At 34.5% G+C, this 23,350-nt stretch overlaps 1 protein-coding gene across 1 annotated transcript in view; it reads left to right on the plus strand.

Moving 5' to 3' along the window:
• LOC306850485 (pleckstrin homology domain-containing family G member 3-like) overlaps positions 1–23,350 on the plus strand; it is a 55,644-nt gene that overhangs the window by 15,871 nt on the left and 16,423 nt on the right. The window contains exons 3-6 of the mRNA XM_079386138.1: positions 14,183–14,598; positions 19,411–19,511; positions 22,279–22,348; positions 22,810–22,856. Coding sequence (XP_079242264.1) covers positions 14,183–14,598; positions 19,411–19,511; positions 22,279–22,348; positions 22,810–22,856 — 634 coding nt within the window. The remainder of the gene's footprint in view (positions 1–14,182; positions 14,599–19,410; positions 19,512–22,278; positions 22,349–22,809; positions 22,857–23,350) is intronic.

Here is a 23,350-nt window from a genome sequence, read left to right on the forward strand (position 1 = left end):
GTTTTGGGCCAAGCCCAAAGGGATGTAGCCCCTATTGTTTCTGTATGATTTTTCTTTTCGTCCAATGGGAGTCTATGGCAGCCCTATGAAGGGAACATAGGAAAATGATGGGATTTGGCACACTTGTAGTGATGGCCATGAATAGTGATCTGACCAACGTTGGGGTCTCTAGGACCAACTCTATAGCGCCACCACCAGTTCAAAAATTCAACATTGAAATGGTAATAACTCCTGAACCCCTACTTCTAGAAAAATGAAACTTAGTACACCTGATTACTCTCTTCATGCTGATCACATTCGATAGCTTACATTAAGACTCCACCCATTATAGTAGTGGCCATTTAAAAAAGTACAGTATTCTTTGTTTTCGCTGCTCCTCCTTCAAAATCTGTCCAATTCTTCCCAAAATTGGATCGGATGATCTTTGGACTGAGCCGCACAGAAATGACTGAACTGGGTTTTTTTTTATTCATCTTTGATCAAAAGTTATGATGTTGTGAACTTGTGAACAAAATTGACCCAAAATAGGTTCAGAGGCTGTATCTTGGCCCAACTTTGATCAATCGAAACGAAACTTGGTACGCTTCATCAACACCATGATCTGAGGGTCCATGCCAAAGTTGGGAACAGCGCCACCTATGGGTCCTGACATACCAAAAATTCACATTTTCGCTTATAACCTTTGAACAGTCAGTCAGAAAATTATAATATTTGTGTCTATGGATTCCTTGGGTCATGCCGAATCAGAGTTTTGCCAGGATTGGCTGAACCACGTGTCCGTCATTTTGAAATTTGTCATCAATTGCAATATCTTTTGAACCATTTGACATATCGGCACAACAATCGGTAGGGATCATGAACACGATGTCCTTGAGGTACCCCGGACAAATTAAGACAGCGCCACCTAGTGTTCCAGAGATATAACAATTCTTGCAAAAGCACTTTTGAACTTTTGAAAATGTTGTCCAAAATGTGTCATTTTTATGTCGTTTCATTCCCTGGGTTATACTGATTCTGACGATGTCTCATTTGTCATTTTCCATTAATGTACAGGCTAAACAATAATCAACAATGAAAAACTGTTTTATTGCTACTCCTCCTTCAAAACCTGTCCAATTCTTCCCAAACTTGGCTCACATGATCTTTGGACTGAGACGCATAGAAATACTGAACAGACTTTTTTGACCTACTGGTGAAAAAAAAAAAAGTTATGATGCTGTGAAGTTAACAAGGTCGACCCGAAATTGTTTCAGAGGCTGTATCTCGGCCAAACTTTGATCAATCGACACAAAACTTGGTACGCTTCATCAACACCATGAACTCAGGATATGTGCCAAAGTTGGGAACAGCGCCACCAATGGGTCGCGAGATACCAAAAATGCACTATTTTGCTCATAACTTTTCATCCAAATTTTGTTATTTCTGTATCCTTTCATTCCCTGGGATATGCCGATTCTGACGATGTCTCATTTGTCAATTTTCCATGAATGTGCCTGTCAGCCATATTGAAGTAAATGAAAAATGTTTGAATGAGTAGCAGCGTTTTTCGCTGCTACTCATTCAAGGTTTGTCCAATTTTGTCCAAAATCTAATCATATGATCTTTGGACCGACCTGCACAGAAATGACTGAACAGATTTTTGATATTCACTACCGTTCCCGAGAAATGCCTCTTGGAAGATGACCGTACCTGTGTTCATTGTCTTATAATCTTAACATTCTACTAAGTTACAGGCTAAACAATTACCATTCTGTTTAATGGGACCCCTCAGATATCGAGTTAACCATAAGCTGCGTTACAATTAACTTACATTTGTGTGTTACACTGGTTAAAATACTAAAGTCAGCTCATTCTCACACCTTTCCTAGGCAGCCAGTTGAATGTGTATCAGCTGAGTGGCGCGCTCTGCTAAGCCACCGGCCCTGAACCTTACAGGTCGAGGGTTCAAAGCCAGGGTGGCACAGGGCCACACCGCAAGAAGTACCGTGGTGGAAGCGGTGCGAACGTTGATTTTGTATCGGACGTTGTATCTTCTGTGCTCATTCCTCTTGAGTCATAAACGTGTGTTTGTTCGTTCTCATCTGAACTTCTGTTCAATTTTGAACTTCTGAATCTATCTGTTTTCTCAATGTATGTTTTATTTCTGCTGTTTTTGATTTTCCCACTCTGCACCGCTCTATGGGCCATTCGCGGGCTTGGCCCCGGTAATCGCTGCTTGCAGCTATATTTATTATTGTTGTTATTATTATAATTAAACACAAGAGCGATGGCAGACGTTTAAGTTTAGGTGAACTTTCGTCTGAACTTCATTTGAATGTGGAATATCCCGTTTCAGGATTGCTGTGCATCACGAAAGCTGTTGATTATTAGACAGGAATGTTTGCATCTCTCCGTCATCAGAAACGGTTTCAGTGATAGTTTCTTTCAGGAGTTGTGCGTTTGCTGTGTGGTTATCTGCAAATCTGACACTACGCCAACCCTGTAATCAAGACAAATTATACGGTTAGACGGCAGAAACACACAGGTACGTCTAAAATGAAGGAGTCTGGGTGAAAACACAGATCTTTATAATGGACGCCTGCTGTTTTCACTGAATTGTGAGACTCTCGCCGGGTAAAATTAGGTGACATGTTAATGAGCGAGTGTTTAAAGTCACATTGATTCAGCTGTGCTCTCTCTCTGAACATGTGGCGGCCAAATGGACGAGCTTTATGACTATAGTACTGGTTACTTTCACTTTTGAGCGCTGGCGGGATAAATCTGTGAATGCCACCCTGTTTATCACCAATGAGTAATTTTTATTTTTATTAAAAATAATCAGGATTCTGTGCTTTTTACATAAGCATTTTATTTTATTTATTTGTCATCGGTTTATTTGATTTTTATTCAGTTCCATTAGGATGAAAAAAAATTCTTAAACATTCCTTTAGATTTTTTTGGTACTTTTTTTAGACCCATTTATTTATTTTGGATTAGTTTATGCAGTGGGACCTTGTGGAGGTTTTTTTTTTTTTTATCTTATTAGGATTGATTGTTCTTCCAGATGCCTGGAGGAACTTTTTTATTTATTTTAATATTTATTTAATTTCTTTTAGATTTTTTTTTTTTGTTGTTTTTAGGCATGATTATTTATTTTAGATTACTTTATCCAGTAATGTTTTGTTTGGATTTTTTATCTGATTGGTTCCAGAATATACAAAATATAATTTAAAAAATCCCATTAAATGTTTTTCCCATGTTTGTCACCAGTGTGAGCAGTTCTAATTTTATTAAAATGATCAGGAATGTTTTTAATTCTGTGCTTTTGTTTATTCTAATGTAATTAATTTTTATTTAACTATTTGTTAATTTTTCTTACTTCATTTTTATTTATTCCCATTGGGGAATTTATTTATTTACTCTGTTGGTACTATGGTAAACAGTGATGATAACAGATGGTACTTCAATAACATGGTATGGCAATGATATTAATGATACAATACAATATTTTGATACCGCTATGTATTCATACATTCATGAACTTTGTGTTGTTTGAGTGTCTGTGAGGACTGATGATATTTCAGTCTCCGTGTAGTGAGAGGGTGGATGGTGTGACTCGGTGGGCAGTGTTTCATTTCGAGTAGCTACTAAATACACAGACGACACGCACTGTTTGTGCTTCTGCCTCCAGCCTGATGAAGAGCGTCAGTGTTTCCCAAAGGCATCCGTCCAAACTCTCATTGACTCCTGTGTGATCTTATGAACAGCTCAGATTTAATGACATTTGCACGCAGAAGACGCTGTGAAGTTAATTTTTATATATATACTGTTGAATTGTGATTGAAGAGTTTAGAAGTGTTGAGTAAATTTTGGGCCTATCTATTTGTCAGTTTTCCAGTAGCTGATTTCAATGTGAACTTTGTGAAAGCCGGCTTCTCTCTGACCGTGTTGTGTTTGTGAAATGATGTTTTGCATGTGAGCCTCAGAGAGACGTCGCTCCGCCTCGCTAATCTCTTCCATCTGAAACATCTCTTAAATGTCAACGAAAAAAGCACAAGCATTTCAAACGCAAGTGGAAAAACTATTTCTTCTTCTTTTATTTATTTTTTATTGCCAATGAAAAAAGCACAAGCATTTCAAACAAGTAGAAAACACTATATTTTTAATTTTTTAAATTTGTACATTTTTATTGTCAATGAGAAAAGCACAAGTATTTCAAACGCAAGTGGAAAAAAAAACACTATTTTATTTTTTATTGTCAACAAGCATAAGCACAAGGATTTCAAGCACAAGTGAAAAAACTATTTGTTTTATTTATTTAGTGCCAACGAGAAAAGCACAAGCATTTCAAACAAGTATAAAACACCATATTTTTATTTTTTTTAATTTTATAAATTTTATTCATTTTTATTGCCAACCAGAAAAGCACTATTTAGTAGCACTAAGTAGAAAACATTTTTTTTTTTTTTTTTGATTAATTATTATTGTCAATGAAAAAAGCACAAGCATTTCAAACAAGTGGAAATGCTTGTGCTCCCTTCTGGTCTACATTATTTGTGATTTTTATTTTTATTAAAATGATCAGGAATGTTTTGAAATTATTTAAGCCTTTATTTGTTTGTTTAAATGTCATTTTATTTTAGTATTTATATTTTACTTTTTGATTTATTATTTATTTTAGTTATCTTATTTTTGGTAAACAGTGAATGCATCAGATGGTACACTACCGGTAAGTATTTCCATTTAGAGACTACAAGCTTGATCGTGATCCTTCCATGTTAGAGTAAACCATCAGTAGTAACTTTGCTGTGTGTGAGAGTGAGTGATTGTGACGTTGTGGGTGTGATTATAGGAGTGTCGAGGCTGTAGGAGTGTTAAATGCCGACACACATTAATCAGATCTGCTTCTGCTTCCCTGAGGTGAGCGGCACCATTAGAAATATCAGGAAACTTCAAAAGGAAAACATCTGTGCGTTTGCTCGCCTCGGGTGAGGAATATTTCTAGAGATGCTTGTCTGCTGTTAGACGGACAGACTGTGGCTTTTTACATGTGTTTATGTGTGCAAACATTAATTTGGGTTTGGAGCTGTGTGTTGTGTAGCTGTACATCATGCTCGGTCATTTGCATCACTGAATCTGTGTTCATGATCAGATCTGTGTTAGACGTCACTGCTTTGACTAAGCAGACCCTGCTAATGGCAGATGTGCTGATGTTGTTCAGAGTGAAATTTGCATCAGCTGCTTTTACAGTCTGACTGTTACTTGTTGGAAGGAAATGTGATGGTTTGAGCCAGAGATCATTAATCCACGCTTGCTTTCCTGTGTTTCATGTCATGTGCAGCGCCGGTCTTTTATGATTTATTGGGTGATTTATAATGTGAAGTCTATAAGTCAATTTGATGTTGAATTATTTCAAAGAAGACTCATCAAGGCTGCATTTATTTGATCAGAAAATACAGTTAAAACCGTTTTCTATGTGAATGTGTTAAACTTATTTCTGTGATCTGCAGCTGTATTTCCAGCATCATTCCTCCAGTCTTCAGTGTCACATGATCTTCAGAAATCATCCTAATATACTGATTTACTGCTCAAGACAGTTGTGCTGCTTCATATTTTTGTGGAAACCATCATACATTTAATTCTTCAGGATTCACAGATGAATACAAAAAATCTAAAGAACAGCATTTATTTGAAATAGACATTTTTTGTTACATTATTAAATGCCTTTACTGTCACTTTTGATCAGTTTATTGCATCCTTGCTCATTTTGTTTTTAAATGGTAGTATATACTGAAAAAAAAATGGTCAGAAATTGGTTGTAAATTTCATAAATGATTATGAAGAAACAGCATTGAAGTATAAAAGCTAAAATATAATTAAATGCACTCCTTTGCAAACCTTTTATATTATTTACTACTATGAAAAGTCATTTTTATAGTGTAGAAATGGCTAAAATCTATTGTAGAAATACACTAGTTTTAAATTTGAAAAGTTATGCGCAAGTTATTTAAACGTAGTATTAAAGTGCAAAGGTTATGCATAAAAAATATTTTTCAGATATTTAGATTTGATCACATCTGGTTACAAACTGAATAGTTTATCAAATCAGTGAAACAGTGCAACAATTTATGAAATTAATTAAAATGTCATTCATAAATGTTGTTTAAAAACCTAGATTTGACAGTTTATTGTTAACTTGAATATGCACTTGATACAATTTTTATTGAAATGGTATTGTCAACAATTTCATAAATTAAGTTCTAAAAAGATGAAATCTAGGCGTCTTAAAAATGCTTATGCGTGTAAAAGTTCAATGCAAAGTTAAACAAATGCATAAATTGCATAGATTATGCATAATTTTTTTTTATAAAATTTGAATGTTCCAGACATATAGATTTGACAATATGTTAAGAAACATAATAATTTCTAAACTATTGCTGGGCAATGATTTTTGTTTATATAATTTTGTGTGTACTGTGTATTTATTATGTGTATCTATAAAGACACGTACAGTATATATTTTGAAAATATTTACATGTATTAACATGCATATATTTTATATTATATATAAATATATTTAATATATAAACATAACATATTTTTATTAAATATATACATGCATGTGTGTATTTATATATACATAATAAATATACACAGCACACACATATATTATATAAACAAACTTTTATTTTGGATGCAATTAATCTGTGATTAAAACACATTGTTTCATAGCATAGTATAAGGATAAATGCATAAAGTACAGGCGTTATGCATGAATTGAAATCTGATGTTCGTCTCAAGCTGTATTTAGTGAGCGCAGCTCTATTTTGAGCTGTTACTGTTTAGATGCTCAGGTGAAGAGGAAGCAGGTTTGTTATTTCGAAGGATTGAGGAACTCAAGCTATGAAAATCAAACCTCTGCGCTCAAGAATCCCTGGAATTCCAGAAATTCCGCCGCAGACGTTTCTGGAAGCAAGCGTCTGCGGCGGAATCCAGACAGAAACCAGGTTCATCTGAGCGCTGATGTTAGCATCATTATCTGGAGCTGTTTGGAGCTGGTGAATGAGTTCAAATACTACACTCACCTTGAGGTGAGTTAATCATTGTTTGTGTTCACAATCCTGAACTCTCACAGTCAGTCAGACAGGAAGGTATGTGGGTTAATGCTTGTTTTTGGCTGGTTTAGTGTGCGTAGAGTTGTTTACTGATAAGGGGTGGAACTGAAGTGATCAGTGTTTTGAGTTGCCTCCATACAAGGTGTTGCTGTTTTAAAGGGAAGTGTTAACAGAGTTAAATAATCGCTTTCATTTTTTCAGCTTAACTAATGCTGTCAAATCAGTCCTGTAGATCTTTTCTGACCGCATGGCCTCTGTGACTAAAGTATGGATTTATATATCGGTTATTGAATCATTATTGAGTCATTCCTGCTTGTCTGAGCAGATGTGAGTCAGTCAGGATGAGTGTGTGTCATTTGTACGTCATGGATTTACAAGGACGGCGTGTTTCTAACCAGTGCCTGTGAAGGAATGTTACAGGTGTGTCAGGTGTGTTTGGGCTTCCTGTAAGCAGCTGATTATGAAACTATTTTTTTTATTTATTTGTTTTCAGTTTTTAAAACACTTGCTCATTTCTTGTTAGAAAATGAATAATTTCTGAAATTGTTGCAACAATAAAACAATTGATCAAATATGAAATTTATAGATCATTCCATTTTTAAAAAGGTGCAATCAAATGCTTATGCGTGTAAAATTAAAATCATAAATTGTTTCAACAGTTTCGTAAATTATTGCATTTTTATTTTTGTAATTTTCAAATCTAAATGATTGAAATTTGAATGACATTTCACACGTTTTTAAGATTGTTGAAACAATTAAAATATTTTTGTAGTAATTAAATTTTTATTGCAAATGTTTCTTGTTTTAATTTCGTAAATGATAGGTTAAAATCAATAAATGTCTCATATCTGGGTTACCTGTACGTGTTTAATGGGTCAGAGTGAACGTCTGAGAGCACTTTATATGCTCTTTACAAGCTTTAGAGGAATCGATTACTTACAAATACAGTGGAAAATATTTCCCTGAATGGCTTCTTTGAGGTGTAACATCATTATTAGTGAGTGTTACTTAAACTGCTTTGAATAGGGTTTAGGAAGTTACATGTGAAATGTGATTGGAGAACATTTTAGTATTCTCTTTTCCTTTAGAAAAGCATCTTTGTGATTTTAAAGAATCAGATGCACAAATGCTTCAATAAGAAATCTTCTTAAGAATGAGAGGTTGCTGCACAGAACCACTAAAGAAGCTTTATTTTTAATAGTTTTCTAATGTTTTATTTCTCATACTTGTCATTGACTGTGAGCAGCTCATCCTGCTGCACCCTGTTTTTAATTGCCGTTTGATGGCATTGGATAGTAAGTTTATAAGGAAGCGCCTTTATGACAGGTCAGTTATAAGCCTCGTATTGTAGCCTCAGGATATGCAGCTGATGAAAAGCGCCATTGTTTTATTTCCCAAAATATGTGTTCTGTGGAATGTGATGCTTTACAGTGTCTCTCTTTGTCGTAACGTGTCCTGATGAAGTCTTTTAATGCCACATGAACACCTGCAAAAGTGAATTCACTGAGAAACCTGCGTAAATGTCCAGTTTTGATTCCTTTAGTGGTTGTTTTAGTTGGTTTGATAAGCCAAGAACCTCTCAGACATTGAGGGAGTCATATGATTCATTCAAACTCAAGAAGTCGAGATTTATGTGAGTCTTTTTGATTGATCCATTGAAGAACTGGTTCATAAGAGTCAGAGCTTTGCTGTACGTTTGTTTTTTGTCTCTTTTTGTCATAACTAGTCCTGATAAAGTTGTCATAATGAATTCATTGCTCATTTTTGCCCTAGAAAAAGTCACATTGTAGCAGTTTTGAAATAAATTACTGTTTTGATGATCAATTATCTGCAGTAGATTCATAAGCTGTAAGCTGAGTCTAGGCATCTTAAAAATGCTTATGAATGTACAATTTCAGTCTTTTAAAAATTTCATAAATATTTTCCACTTTATGACAAGTAATAGTCAAATCTTAGGCGCCTTAAATTCTTATGAATGTAAAATTTCAATACAGTGTTCATAAATGTCTTCATTCTTTCAACAATTTCACACATTTTTCCATTTCTAGCAAGAAATTGTCAAATCTATGTCTTAATTCAATACAAAATTTCATAAATTCAGTCTTTGCTTCAACAATTTCATGAATTGTTCAATTTATAACAAGAAATCGTCATATCTAGGTGCCTTAAAATCTTATGAATGTAAAATTTCAATAGTTTTCCTAAATTTCTTTCAACAATTTCAGAAAGTTTTCAATTTCTAGCAAGAAATTGTCAAATGTAGGTGTCTTAAAATCTTATGAATGTAACATTTCAATAGAAATTTCATAAATTCTTTCATTGATTCAGCAATTTTAAAATCTAAGCGTCCTATTTAAAATTTCAATGCAAGCATAAAAAAAACCAGGTCCAGAGTCTTATTTTTGTTTTATAATTAATTTTCTTAACTTTGTAGTTTAAAAACTATATATGTGACCCTGGACCACAAAACCAGTCATAGTTTTCAAAATTGAGATTTATGCATCATCTGAAGCTGAATAAATAATCTTTCCATTGATGTATGGTTTGTTAGGATCGGACAATATTTGAAAATCTGGAATCTGAGGGAGCAAAAAAATCTAAATATTGAGAAAATCTCCTTTAAAGTTGTTCAAATGAAGTTCTTAGCAATGCATATTACTAATCAAAAATAAAGTTTTGATATATTTACAGTAGGAAATTTACAAAATATATTCATGGAACATGACCTTTACTTAATATCATAATGATTTTTGGTGTAAAAGAAAAATCAATCATTTTGAGCCATACAGTGTATTGTTGGCTATTGCTACAAATATACCCCAGCGACTTAAGACTGCTTTTGTGCTCCAGGGGCACACATGCATCATATTTCTTGATGTTTGCCTGTCCATTGTAAGTCTTCAGCCCTCATTATTTTGGCTCACAGACTTTAATTGTGAATCTTTCCTATATGTTCAGAGCTGCTGTGTGTCTGTGTTTGTTTGTGTTGCCTTCCTCAGACGAGGAGCGTCTCTATCAGAGCTTAGATGATGATCACACTCTTACCAAACACAGGAAGGAAATGAGAACTCTTACTAAAGCAGATTTCAACACAACCTGCTGCATAGATCTTATGAGTAGTTTTCCTTTATGATAGGAATAATGTCAAACGTGAATCACGGATTGATAAGATTTGAGTGTGTCGCTCATGTGGAGGCTTGCAGTTGGATTTCATCGTTAAACACAGTGAGCTCACTTTATCATGCATCTACAAGCCCAGATTGAGTTTCTCAAAACCGTATAGGCTTGTGATGACGTAATGTTTCAGGAAATGACTGGCATGTGTAAAGACTGCTCTAAAGCACTGCAGTTTCTCAGGCTGTTATGCCCAGTGTTGGGTGTAACGCGTTACTAAGTAACGCGTTACTGTAATTAAATTACTTATCCACTGAAAAAGTAAAGTAAGGGATTACTGTTCATTTTTAGGTAATTTAATTACAGTTACTTATAAAGTACTTGCGTTACATACAGTAAATAATTTCAACAGTTCTAAAAGCAATATTGAATTTGAAATCTAAATTTACCGTCTAAAGATATTGAATGCGGCGGCTTTAACCCTCCGCGTGCGGGTGCGTTCACTTTCAGATTTTCCTGATTCACAGAGAAACCTTAAATACTCAAATCAGAGCCGGCACCAAGAGGGGGCATTCGCGGGCAGAGTTACGGTGCCCCCCACTTTCCATCCTCTCCCCTTCTTGCTGAACGAAAGCGAAAGTGAAACCGGTAAAGCAGCGCACATAAGAAAGCGATTGCACGCTTTAGCGAGCGTCAGAAACTGCACGCAATCACAGATTGCACGCTTCCCATCCCACCCCGAACCCCCCCCCCCCCACGACCACCCACCACACACACACACACAAAACGTGATTTGTGCCCCCCCCCCAGAAATTCAAATGCCCCTCTGATGGAGGTGCCCTGGCGCCGGCTCTGACTCAGATACATATAAGACTAAAATCAATAGAATCTAAAAATCTTGAAGTGTCTACTTGACACTTGAACGAATTCAAATTAAAAACTAATGTTTCTGATTATGCAATCCGTATGAAACTAAAGCAAGGTACAGTCTTTCCCGTGTCTGAGCTCATTATATGCAGTCACCTGCGCGCATATGCCATATGCCCTCACCTAGATACAAAAAAAATGTAAAATATTAAGAAAAAAAAAAATCATCTAATATTCATCATTTTTGAAAGAAGACCTGCTATGAGAAATTTACCTCATAAGAACAGCGCGATCTGACATTATTCAGCAGAGAAGATCATTTCTGTAATTTATTCTTTCCTACATTAGTTAACGTGTTATTTTGACATAAACCTGTACAGATTTTACTAGTTGGGCTTTTCCTGAACATCTTGCCAAACTGAAATGTATTGTTTAACTTTTAAGCCTTTTTGTTATTCAGATATTTTGCAGATTATTTCTATTTGTTAACCAAAGGTGGTTACATTTTTTTTCATAAAAATGTTTAAGTATTACAGTTGTTTTAAAGCTAAAAGGCTAAACTATTCTATGTTTGACTCGAATTGAAAGAATATAGAGTTTAATTTCTATTAATATAAGGTTTATAGGGATTTTAAGATGTAGCCTAATTAGCGATTTGAATAATTAAGTTACTTGAGTAACTAAGTTACTTTTCAGATAGAGTAATTAGTAAAGTAATTTAAATACAATATTGATGAAGTAATTAGTAACTGTAATTAATTACTTTTTGAAAGTAACTTACCCAACACTGGTTATGCCTTATATTGTCATCGTGCAAACTGCTTTATTTCAATACTGATGCTTTAGCAATTCTCTTTCTGGTTCAGATTCTATTAGTGATTCTTTTAGAAGCTTTAATAAGTTTAGAACCTCTATAAATGATTCATTGAATGAGTCGTCTGACTCATGAACAAATGACTCTTATGAACAAATCATGTAGTGAATCAATCAAAAAATATGAAACGCTGCAAAAAAGCTGTTCTTCCTCTGTATTTTTTTTATTGTCTTAAATTAAGATGCATTTACTTGCATTTGCCAAAGTTTTGTTTTCTGAAAAAATTATCAAAATGAAGTGAGTTCATGCTTTAAAAAAATTAATGTATGCCAATAGAGTAAAAAAAAACTTTTAATTTATTTTTTTGACTCTCTTAGCAGATATTTTTCTTGTTTTAAGCATAAACCTTCACCCCATTTTTAACGATTTCTCATCGAACGAGACTTAATGTCTTGATTCAAAAGGAAAACATTTAGTTGAGATGCAAAATGACAAGATATTAAGTCTTGTTTGATGAGAAATCATTAAAAAGGTGAGTGTATGCTTAAAACAAGAAAAATAGGCCATCTGCTAAAAATAATAATCAGCTTTTCTTTTGAATTAGGAGTTTTGTTTTCTTTTTGCTCTACTAGCAGATGTTTTCTTGTTTAAAAGACTCATTTTGCATCAAGTAAATGCATCTTGTTTTAATAATATTTCTGTGTTTTGAACTGGACAACAAGGCAAATATTGAGAAAGAACATCACTTTTTGCAGTATTGTGAGTCTTTTTGATTGAATCATTAAAGAACTGGTTCAAAAGAGTCATTTGTTCATGAATCAGACTACATTGGTTTTTCTAGCATAACAACTCGGTCACATAACTGTATAATAACTTGAGTATGACGTCAACCTGTGACCCTAAAATCCGTCCCTGTCAGACTGTCTCCAATAGATTGTCCTTTATTTCCTGCCTCTCCGGATTTTCGTTTCCAGCCAACTTCGCTCCAGAGGATTTTATGTCAGTATGAAGAGCAGGAATCAGGGCATGTCAAAAAGCATTTCAGAAAATGAACTTGCAGTAAGCCACAACAACCTACAGGGTTTCTGGGAAGTAAAGTAGCTCTAAGAAGAAGTCAAAGACTGAAAATGTCTGGAATTGGCATTAGATAACTAACATGCACAATGCAAATTCTTCTTTAGTCAATCCTGGCCATAGTCAAGTGCAAGAACAGCTTAATATCGACTCATTGGTTTAGCATTCAGCAGCCTGGCAGAGGCATTGCTACTCATTTCACATCATTTCATATATAGAAGCCTTAAAAGTACATAGAAATCATGACAGAAATATATTACTATTTACAGTAGACAGAACGTACTTCTTTAAGTAGTAGTATTATGCATTTTATTATTAAGCAGCATTTTTAAAGAAAATCCAAATTTTTCAAATGTTTTAATTTAAAAAAAACTTTGTTGTGCAGCAAAATATTGTTTTATAGGATATTTGAAAAGATTTTTTAGAAATTGATTTGATTATTTCCTATAGTAAATTTGTATTTGACATTATTAATATAATTATTATTATTAGCAATAATAATAATACAATTTATTAAAATTAAGGAATACTTAACCATTCTTGTCCATGTTTTGAGCAGCACTTTTTGCCAAAAATAAAAGGAATGATTAAGTTTTCCATTTTATTAAATTAAATTAAATTAAATTAAATTTACATTATTACATGCATATTACATATTCCCCATTCTATTACATTTTTTTTTTTTTTTTTTATTACCAAATTTTGGTTTTATAAATTGATTTGATTACCACCGTTTTTATAGTAAATTTGTATTATTATTATTATTATTATTATTATTATTATTATTATTATTATTATTATTATTATTATTAGTCATAGAAGTAATAATAGTACTACAATTTATTTACCTTTTTTAAAGAATATCTAACCATTGTTTTGTCCATGTTTTAATTTAAACCATAAACCTTTTATGTGCAACACTTTGCCAAAAAAATAAAAGGATTTATAAAATTTGAATTATATTTTTAAAAGTTTATGAAATTGTTAGTATTATTAATTGATTTTACCATCGCTTTTGATACAGTTCTAGTCATGCAAAGAAAAATACAGTGAAACCGGCAAAAAATACAATGATACAGACCTTTGGTCATACCGACCAACACTAGAAAATTTGAAATTAATTGAAAAAAAACTTAATTATTATAACGTTATGATAATTCACCCTAAGATGAAAAATAATGCTGTCAGCATGGTAAAATCGTGTTTTGTTTGTCTCCAGCAGAATGTCATCATCTGTCTACCGGTTCGTCTGTGGGGAGTCCGGATCCACGGGCCGCAGACTGCTGCTCTCTGTCCAGCATTGAGCCTTCAGAGGACGGCCGGCCGGTCAGCGCCGTGTCCACCGTCTCGTCCGAGTCGTCCAGTGAGGGCAACAGCGGCTCCACAACAGCGCCGTGCGCAGCAGCTGATATCGACCTGGAGCTAAGTCCTCCGGAGGCTCCCTCAGGTCCTCCAGAGCTGCTCGGGTTCGACTGGTCGGTTGAAGAACCGTCGGTCTCGACGCCGGACCCTCCGTCGCCGTTCGCAACCGTCACGATGGCGCCAAACCCTCAGCTCACGTACGTGGATCGTGTGGTGATGGAGATTATCGAGACGGAGCGGATGTACGTCAGGGATCTGCGCAGCATCGTAGAGGTGAGAAACATTAGATATAAAACTGCTGTAGGTTCTGATTCAGAAATGTCCTTGTGTCTCATAGTATTGGCTCAAAATTTGTAGGAATTTCCCTAGAAAGTGTTCTTCTACATGTCCCAAAAACCCTCCACAGAGCCGCTGACAGCTCCCGCACCTCCATCATCTTTAACAGCTTCTTGTAACATTACCAGCCTCAAACAGATAGATGGTGTTCCTCACACTTCTGCAGAACACCCAGAATGCCATGCTTTAAAACAACAACAATCAACTGCATGACTAGTAAGAGCTTTTGAACTTCACTGCACTAACGGCTGTTTTTCTAGTCGTTTCCCACTCAGGGTGGAGTGCTGCGTTAGCAGGATGTCTCGCTGCTGAACACGGGAATTCCTCGGGCTTGTAGGTTTTCACAGGTCTCACTCCTCATGCAGGAATGTGTTGCACCTTCATATTCCTTATGCATGACTTTCCATCCTCAAAAATGGCATTGCTGACCGTCTGCAGCACACATAATACAGTCTTGGTAAACAAACTTGAGCTGCATGCATGTTTCTAAAGTTAGACCTTATTAGATACTTTCTTCTAACTCTTAAGGCAGCATAGCATGCATCTTTTGGAAAATGCCATAATGCATTGTCATCTCAGTGGAAAGAATGCAATGCATGGATAAAGTAGCGTAATTTTATCTTTGGTGCTCAAATTTGAAATCAGAAATCAGCTGTGCTGTGTTACTGTCGAAGTATGTATTTCTTTGACAATCAGCTGTTTTTTCACAAACGTATCTTCACTGAACTTTATTTTTCCTTGCTTAGAATAAAACTGACCATTATCTAAATCACTTAATTACTTTATAAAGCTCATCTTTTCATCTAAAACAACCGATCATATTTACATGAATGTTTTTTGAGAATCCCTTACTCTTGCTTCGAATAACTGGCCAATATTCAAATATAATAAAATAAACCCCACCAATAATAAAATCTCTAAATAAGGCAAAAGCAAGTAATATTTAAGTTTCTTAATAGAACAAGACAGACCAATATTTAAATCTGTTATTAGAACAAAACCAACCCATATTTAAATATCTTAATAGAACAGAACCAACCTATATTTAAATCTCTAATTACAACAGAAATGACCAGTATTTAAATATCTTAAAACAAATCCAACCGATAATTAATTCTCTTATTAAAACCAAAATGACCAATATTTAAATCTCTTAATAGAACAAAACAGACCATCTGTTAGATCTCTAATTAAAACAAAACTGACCAATATTTAAATATTTTAATGGAACAAAAACTACAGATATTTAAATCTCTAATTAGAGCAAAACCAACCGATATTTAAACTTCTTTATAGAACCAAGTAGACCATCTGTTAGATCACTAATTAAAATAAAACCAACTGATATTTAAATGTTTAATTAGAACAAAACTGACCAATATTTAAATCTTTTAATAGAACAAAAACTACAGATATTTAAATCTCTAATTAGAGCAAAACCAACCGATATTTAAACTTCTTTATAGAACCAAGTAGACCATCTGTTAGATCACTAATTAAAATAAAACCAAACGATATTTAAATGTTTAATTAGAACAAAAACTGCAAATATTTAAATCTTTTAATAGAACAAAAACTACAGATATTTAAATCTCTAATTAGAGCAAACCCAACCGATATTTAAACTTCTTTATAGAACCAAGTAGACCATCTGTTAGATCACTAATTAAAATAAAACCAACTGATATTTAAATGTTTAATTAGAACAAAACTGACCAATATTTAAATCTTTTAATAGAACAAAAACTACAGATATTTAAATCTCTAATTAGAGCAAACCCAACCGATATTTAAACTTCTTTATAGAACCAAGTAGACCATCTGTTAGATCACTAATTAAAATAAAACCAACCGATATTTAAATTTCTTAACTGCACAAAACCGACCCATGTTTAATTAACTTAATATAACAATATCAACCAATATTTAAACCTCTAAACAGAACAAAACCAACCAACATTTGAATCTCTTAATTGTCTTTGATTAGCACATATGTGACCCTGGAGCACAAAAGCAGTCATCAGTAACACAGGTATATTTGTAGCAGTAGTCAAAAATACACTGCATGGGTCAAAATGATTGATTTTTCTTTTATGCCAAAAATCATTAGGATATTAAGTAAAGATCATGTTCCATGAAGATATTTTGTACATTTCTTACTGTAAATATATCAAAACTTAATTTTTGATTAGTAATATGCATTGCTAAGAACTTCATTGGAACAACTTTAAAGGTGATTTTCTCAATATTTAGATTTTTTTGCTCCCTCAGATTCCAGATTTTCAAATAGTTGTATCTCAGACAAATATTATCCGATCCTAACAAACTATACATCAATCTCAAATACGGTGGCATTGATATATGTGCTAGACAACACTATACATACAATATAATTTAATCGAAATCCGGAGGATCACCTGTATCATCGTTATTTATCGTCATATCGCCCAGCCCTATAAACTCACTCTATGCTGAAGCACAAAGTCATTATAGACATAACAGTATGAAATATGACTTGTAAGGGTGTTTTCACCTGAAAGGTTTGGAGTCAGTCTTCCTGTTTGAAAGTGCCTTTTTCTCCATTATGAGGTGCGTTATGGGTCTGAGGGAGCATTTTGAAGGGTCTTAAATAAAGCTCATAATTGGGCTCTAGTGAGCCGTGCTTCTCTCACAGCTGCGTTGGATATAATAAGTCGGAAACTGATGTCATATGTTACCGGGATCGTCTGGGAATTTGAAATCGGAGTCTTTTGGGTTCTCAAATGTGTTGCAGTTCTTAGTTTAGCTCCCTAAATAATCTGATACACTTTCTGTGCACTTTATGAAGTCTTTTTCTTGTTGTTAGGTTTTATTCTGATGTTATTGTGTATTATATGTGGATTGCTCAGCACTTTGGATTACATTTGTACCTGTAAAGTGCTTAATAAAAAAGATGAATGAATGAGTTTGGCACTGGTCAATGTAAACTACGGGAAAATGGCCAAATATGGTGATTCACACCAGCCTGATCTGACATCTGTTTGGGTGAAACTGGACATTTTGTTGGTCGTTTAACTTTGCAAATGGACTCAGACTCTCACAAAGAGTGTCCACACCCAGACTCAGCTTCTTTTGCATTGATTATCTTCGAAAGTGTCTGTGGTTTGTCACAGAGACGTCATTTTATGTTATGAGCTGAATGTCCATGTGATGCTGTTGCATAATGGAGGCTCTCATGAGAATATCTGCACCTCGGGTGAAGGATGTTGAACTCCTCCCTGATCTGCGGTGCTCTGATTCACACCCAAACTTGGCAGTGGAGCAGTTTCCTAATATGAGCATTGGGGTGTGTGTGTGTGTGTGGTCATGCTTTCAATGATGTGGCCTGCTAAGCTCCAGCTTGATTTGGCCTGTTTGGAGCAGCACAGAACAGAGTTTTACGAAAAACATGTTCAGATTGGAAATAATTTACTAAACGGTTTTTGGGGTGTTTTCATTTTGCAGTATCATTAAATTTTCATGCTTAGTACAGTGCAGAAAAACTGATTTTCATTTTTGCAAAGTGGAGTTTCATACATTGTTAGTATTGCTGACTTTGTTGACTTTAATGAAATGCATCAATGCATTTTTTGCAATTATTGTGTGTCAGTGTTTTAGCGTTTAGTGCAGAATTTAGTTCCTCAATATCAGTCAGCTGTTAGTCTTATTAAGATGTACTGGTAATACCATGGTATTTTGATTTGTACCATGGTACTAAATGGGATGGAGCAGCACAGAACAGAATTTACATGCATGTGCGAGTTTTACAAAAAAACACTTTTGCATTGACTATTTTCATGCCATTCTCATTACTATGCAAATTAATATATATTTTCATTGTAATGTGGAATTTCATACATTGTTAGTACTGCATTTATGCAGAGTTTAATGAAATGAATCAATGCATTGTAATTATTGTGTGTCAGTGTTTGTAGAGTCTGGCAGAATTTAGTACTGTGGTAATACCATGGTACAGTGATGATATCAGGTAGTAGTACCATGGTACTTTGATACCATAGTATATAATGAGATGAAGCAGTGCAGAACAGAGTTTACATGCATGCGAGTTTTACAAAAAGCTTTCAAGAACATTTTTTTTTTTTATGATAATGAAGCCTGGCCAGTTTTGCATTGACAATTTTCATGCCATTCTCATTAATATAATGCATAAAAAAAAAAAATGTCTTTCGTTATTGTGATGTGGAATTTCATACATTGTTTGTACTGCTGATGTTATGCTGTTTAATTAATGAAATGCATCAATGCATTGAAGTTATTGTGTGTCAGTGTTTGTTGTCTTTAGTCTAATGCAGAATTTAGCTCCTAAGTTTCATTCAGCTGTTAGCTTTACAAAGAAGTACTGTGGCATAACCATGGTACAGGGATGCTATCAGATGTAGTACCATGGTATTTTGATTTATATGCCATGATATTTGCATGGTACGTCAAATAATACCACCATACTACCAATAAATATTTGCATTTGTCAGTGTAGTAAATGCAAAACCGAGACACAGAATAGATACCTTATATGACAATATTCTTGTATGATTGTTATTAATGTAATATAGAATACCACTTCATTTGCTAGTCAAAATGTATTTTTTTAATCACTAATAGATCTCTAGCGCCATCTGCTTTGCAGTTGAAGGCGATGCAGTATGAATCAAGATGGATAATAGTTTGCCATTGGTTAAGTTAGAAATAATATTCATCTTTTCTCATTTTCAGGATTATCTTGTGCACATCATTGACACCAGGGACCTTCCCATCAAACCAGAGCAAGTGTGCTCGCTGTTTGGGAATATTGAACACATTTACGAGTTCAACAGGTAAGATTCAACCATAATGACTTACTATGAATTTTAAATGCTTTTATGCATTGCGCACACACACACACACACGTACAGCAGTGTCAAGTCAGTATTGGCTGCTAAAAAATGAGGTTGCACTGAGATAAAAACGTCATGTAATGTCATTTAGAGAGCTGATAACTCAACCACACATACAAAAGAATATTCAGACACCATCAATGGATTTATTCAGGACTGATCTTCTGTTTAAACATTGTATTTATTCATGCAAATGAGGAAACAGCAGCTGTCAAGTGTCAGATATTGTCTGGCCTTAGATGTGGGACATAAATAAACATGGAGGTTTGTTTTTGGTCAAGAGCCGGGCGCATCGGTACACATGCTCACCTAATGCTCTTCACCAGTGTGTTTAAACAGTTGCTCTTTAACAGCGCATGAGCTCATGCTGAATAGTGTCTTTACAGGAATAGTTCAGCCAAAAATGATGGTTTGCTGAAAATGTGCTCATCCTCAGGACATCCAAGATTAGGATGAGTTTTTCTTCATCAGATTTGGAGACATGTGTCTCTGCATCAGTGTCTCAGCAATGGATGCTCTGCAGTGAATGGGTGCCGTCAGAATGAGAGTCCAAACAGCTGATTAAAACATCACAATAACCCACACCACTCTAGTCAAAAGCTGCGTGTTTGTAAGAAACAAATCCATTATTAAGATGTATTTGTAACGTCAAACCATTACTTCTGAACAAAACACGAGCCCATAATCCATAATAGCGCTTCCTCCAGTGAAAAAGTGTTCTGAACCAGGAGAGAAATCTGCACAGATCTGGGACCTTTTACAAGCCAAAACAGCTCTAAACAAATATGTGGCTGGATTTTGATGAGAGAGACCACAGGAGATGCACTTTTTCACTGGAGGAAGCGTTATTATGGATTATGGTATTTTAGCTGGAAATAACAGTTTGAAGTTAAAAAAAATTCTCGATGGATTTGTCTCAGCTTCTGTCTTCTCCAGATGTTAACTGATGGACTGGAGTGGTGTGCATTACTTGTGGATTATTGTGATGTTTTTATCAGCTGTTTGGACTCTCATTCTGACGGCACCCATTCACATCCATTGGTGAGCAAGTGATGGAATGATAATATAATCCAGTATTAATCCAGTTCTTTAAAAGTTTTTGTTTCCGTTTGTAATTAAGTCACTTTGGTGGTCAACTTAAACCAGTTTTAATAGTTTACATCAGTTGTTTAAACAATCAGCCTTCACTTTTTGTCTTTTATCTGTATAAAATAGTTGTTATTATTAACACAAACAAACTTTAATGCACCTCATTTAACCGGCTTCTGTTCTGTAAATGACTTTTACATGCATCAAAAATGAACAATACACAACGAACCGAAGCGAACCATTTATCAAGGCAAGTGTGTTTCTTTGAGATGTGCATTTGCTCTGTTCATTTCCAGACTTCCTCTTTCTGTGTCTGATGTCTGACAGAAGGTCATTGTGAAACTTCACATGTGTTTATCATCACTCAGAACCAAACGCATGTTTGAGCATCTGGCTTTGTCATTTTCAGTCTTTATACATCATTAAAAGGAATATTATGTGTTCAACAAGTTAAACTTTTTGCAATGAATAAATGTTAATGTTGCACATGCATTATTAACCCTATAAAGCAGGGGTCACAAACTTGATCCTGGAGGGCCGATGTGCTGCAGAGTTTAGCTCCAACTTGCCTCAACACACCTGCTTGGAAGATTCAAGCATATCTAGTAAGACCTTGATTAGCTGCTTCAGGTGTGTTTGATTAGGGTTGGAGCTAAACTCTGCAGGACACCGGCCCTCCAGGACCGGACTTGGTGACCCCTGCTATAAAGCCTACTGTATTTCTAAGGCCTCTAAATGATCAAACTTTGCTGTTAAATGTCACACTCAATCTACTCCATGTCTTCTGTGTCTGATTGATAATGTTTTATCCAGTAAAAGCTCTTTTAGTGTAATTGTACAACTGTCCAGATTCAGCTGGTGCTTCTCGTGTCAAATCTTGACTGATTTTTATCAAGTAAACGTCAGAATAACTTCCAGATGAACCGTTACTGGACTGAAGCAGCTCAGCTTTACTTGATTCTCCATCAATCATTTTCTAGATAAATCAGTGCGTCTCAAATCTGATCATCAGGATCTTTTGAGGAGCGTTTGTTTCCAGAAGCTTTACTTTCACTGTTCCTCAGCGGAGGAATGATCTTCATCTCACATCTTCTGAGGAGCGTTTATTTCTTCATCTCTCAATCAGCATTGCATATAATGATATGTTTGGATCATTTCAGTCTCCTCTTACTAAGATATATTATTGGAGATATAGAGTGACCACTGATACTGTTATAAAGATCTCATTGATTTACAAGCATCAGAATTTCATCATATAAATATCAGCATCTGCAGAAAATTCATATTTTTGCTCAGTTTGAGTCTCTGAATAAAATTGAGTTGTTTTTCCATCATATTCTCACTATATCAGACTATATGAGCCATAAAAGCCTGATAGATCAAATATGATGCTCAATAAAAAAAACACATGCAAAGATTTTTTCCAAATGTTCAATAAATGGTTAAATAAATAAAAAATAAATTTTTCTGACTATTATTTAATGTCAGGCATTACAGGGTTAAACCCATTCTGAAACCTTCATTTATCACTGTTAACTTGTTTTTTTTTTCCCATCTTTATTAAAGTTTGCTTATGGTCACCATAATCAAATGCTAATGTTTTATATTGTCTTTGCAGTGAGTTATTACAGTCTTTAGACATGTGTGCCAGTGATCCTGTGGCCATCGCACGCTGCTTTGTGGATAAGGTACTAAATACAAACTTAAACTAAATGTGACCCTGGAGCACAAAAGCAGTCATGAGTAACACAGCTATATTTGTGGCAATAGCTAACAATACATTGTATGGCCCAAAATTATACATTTCTCTTTTATGACAAAAATCATTAGGATATTAAGTAAAGATCATGTTCCATGAAGATATTTAGTAAATGTCCTACCGTAAATATATCATAACTTCATTTTTGATTAGTAATATGCATTGCTAAGAGCTTAATTTGAACAACTTTAAAGGAGATTTTCTCAATATTTAGATTTTTTTGCTCCCTCAGATTCCAGATTTTCAAATAGTTGTATCTCAGACAAATATTGTCCGATCATAACAAACCATAATCTCAATTTAAAAAAATTGACTGGTTTTGTGGCCCAAGGTCACAAATATGCCGTTCCTTTTATAATACTGAATCATTTTCTGTCCTTTCCATTGCAGAGCGAGTATTTTGAGATCTACACGCAGTACTGTACAAACTACCCAAAGTAAGTAAAGCTCTGTGTTAAATGGAGTGTGTTTGAGCCTTCGGTGCGAGCGCTGATGCATGTGACAGATTATTCCTCTGAGTCATTAACATCCTTCATAAACAGCATCAGACGGACAGTTTGACATCAGCCTGCTGAGAGCGTCTGCTTTAGCAATGACGCACATGAGGCCACACGAATCAGTTATATTAATATCATATCATCAAATCAGTTTTATCAATATTTTGAATTCCTTTTTATTTTTGCATTTTTATATATATATATATATATTTCAGCTAGTTGCCAAGACAGCATTTTTTCAGTTTTATTTAGTTTAACTTGATGTACTAAATAACTAAAACTGAAATGAGAAATAATAAAAAACTATATCGATACATTTTAAAAAAGCAAAAACGACAAAATTACTAAAACTAACTGGAAATTTAAAATGAAAACAAATTACTAAAATAAAAACTAGTAATATAGTCAAAATAGCAATAAAACTATGATTTTAT

The sequence above is a fragment of the Barbus barbus genome, assembly GCF_936440315.1.
Source record: "Barbus barbus genome assembly, chromosome: 30".
In the NCBI taxonomy this organism is placed as follows: Eukaryota; Metazoa; Chordata; class Actinopteri; order Cypriniformes; family Cyprinidae; genus Barbus; species Barbus barbus.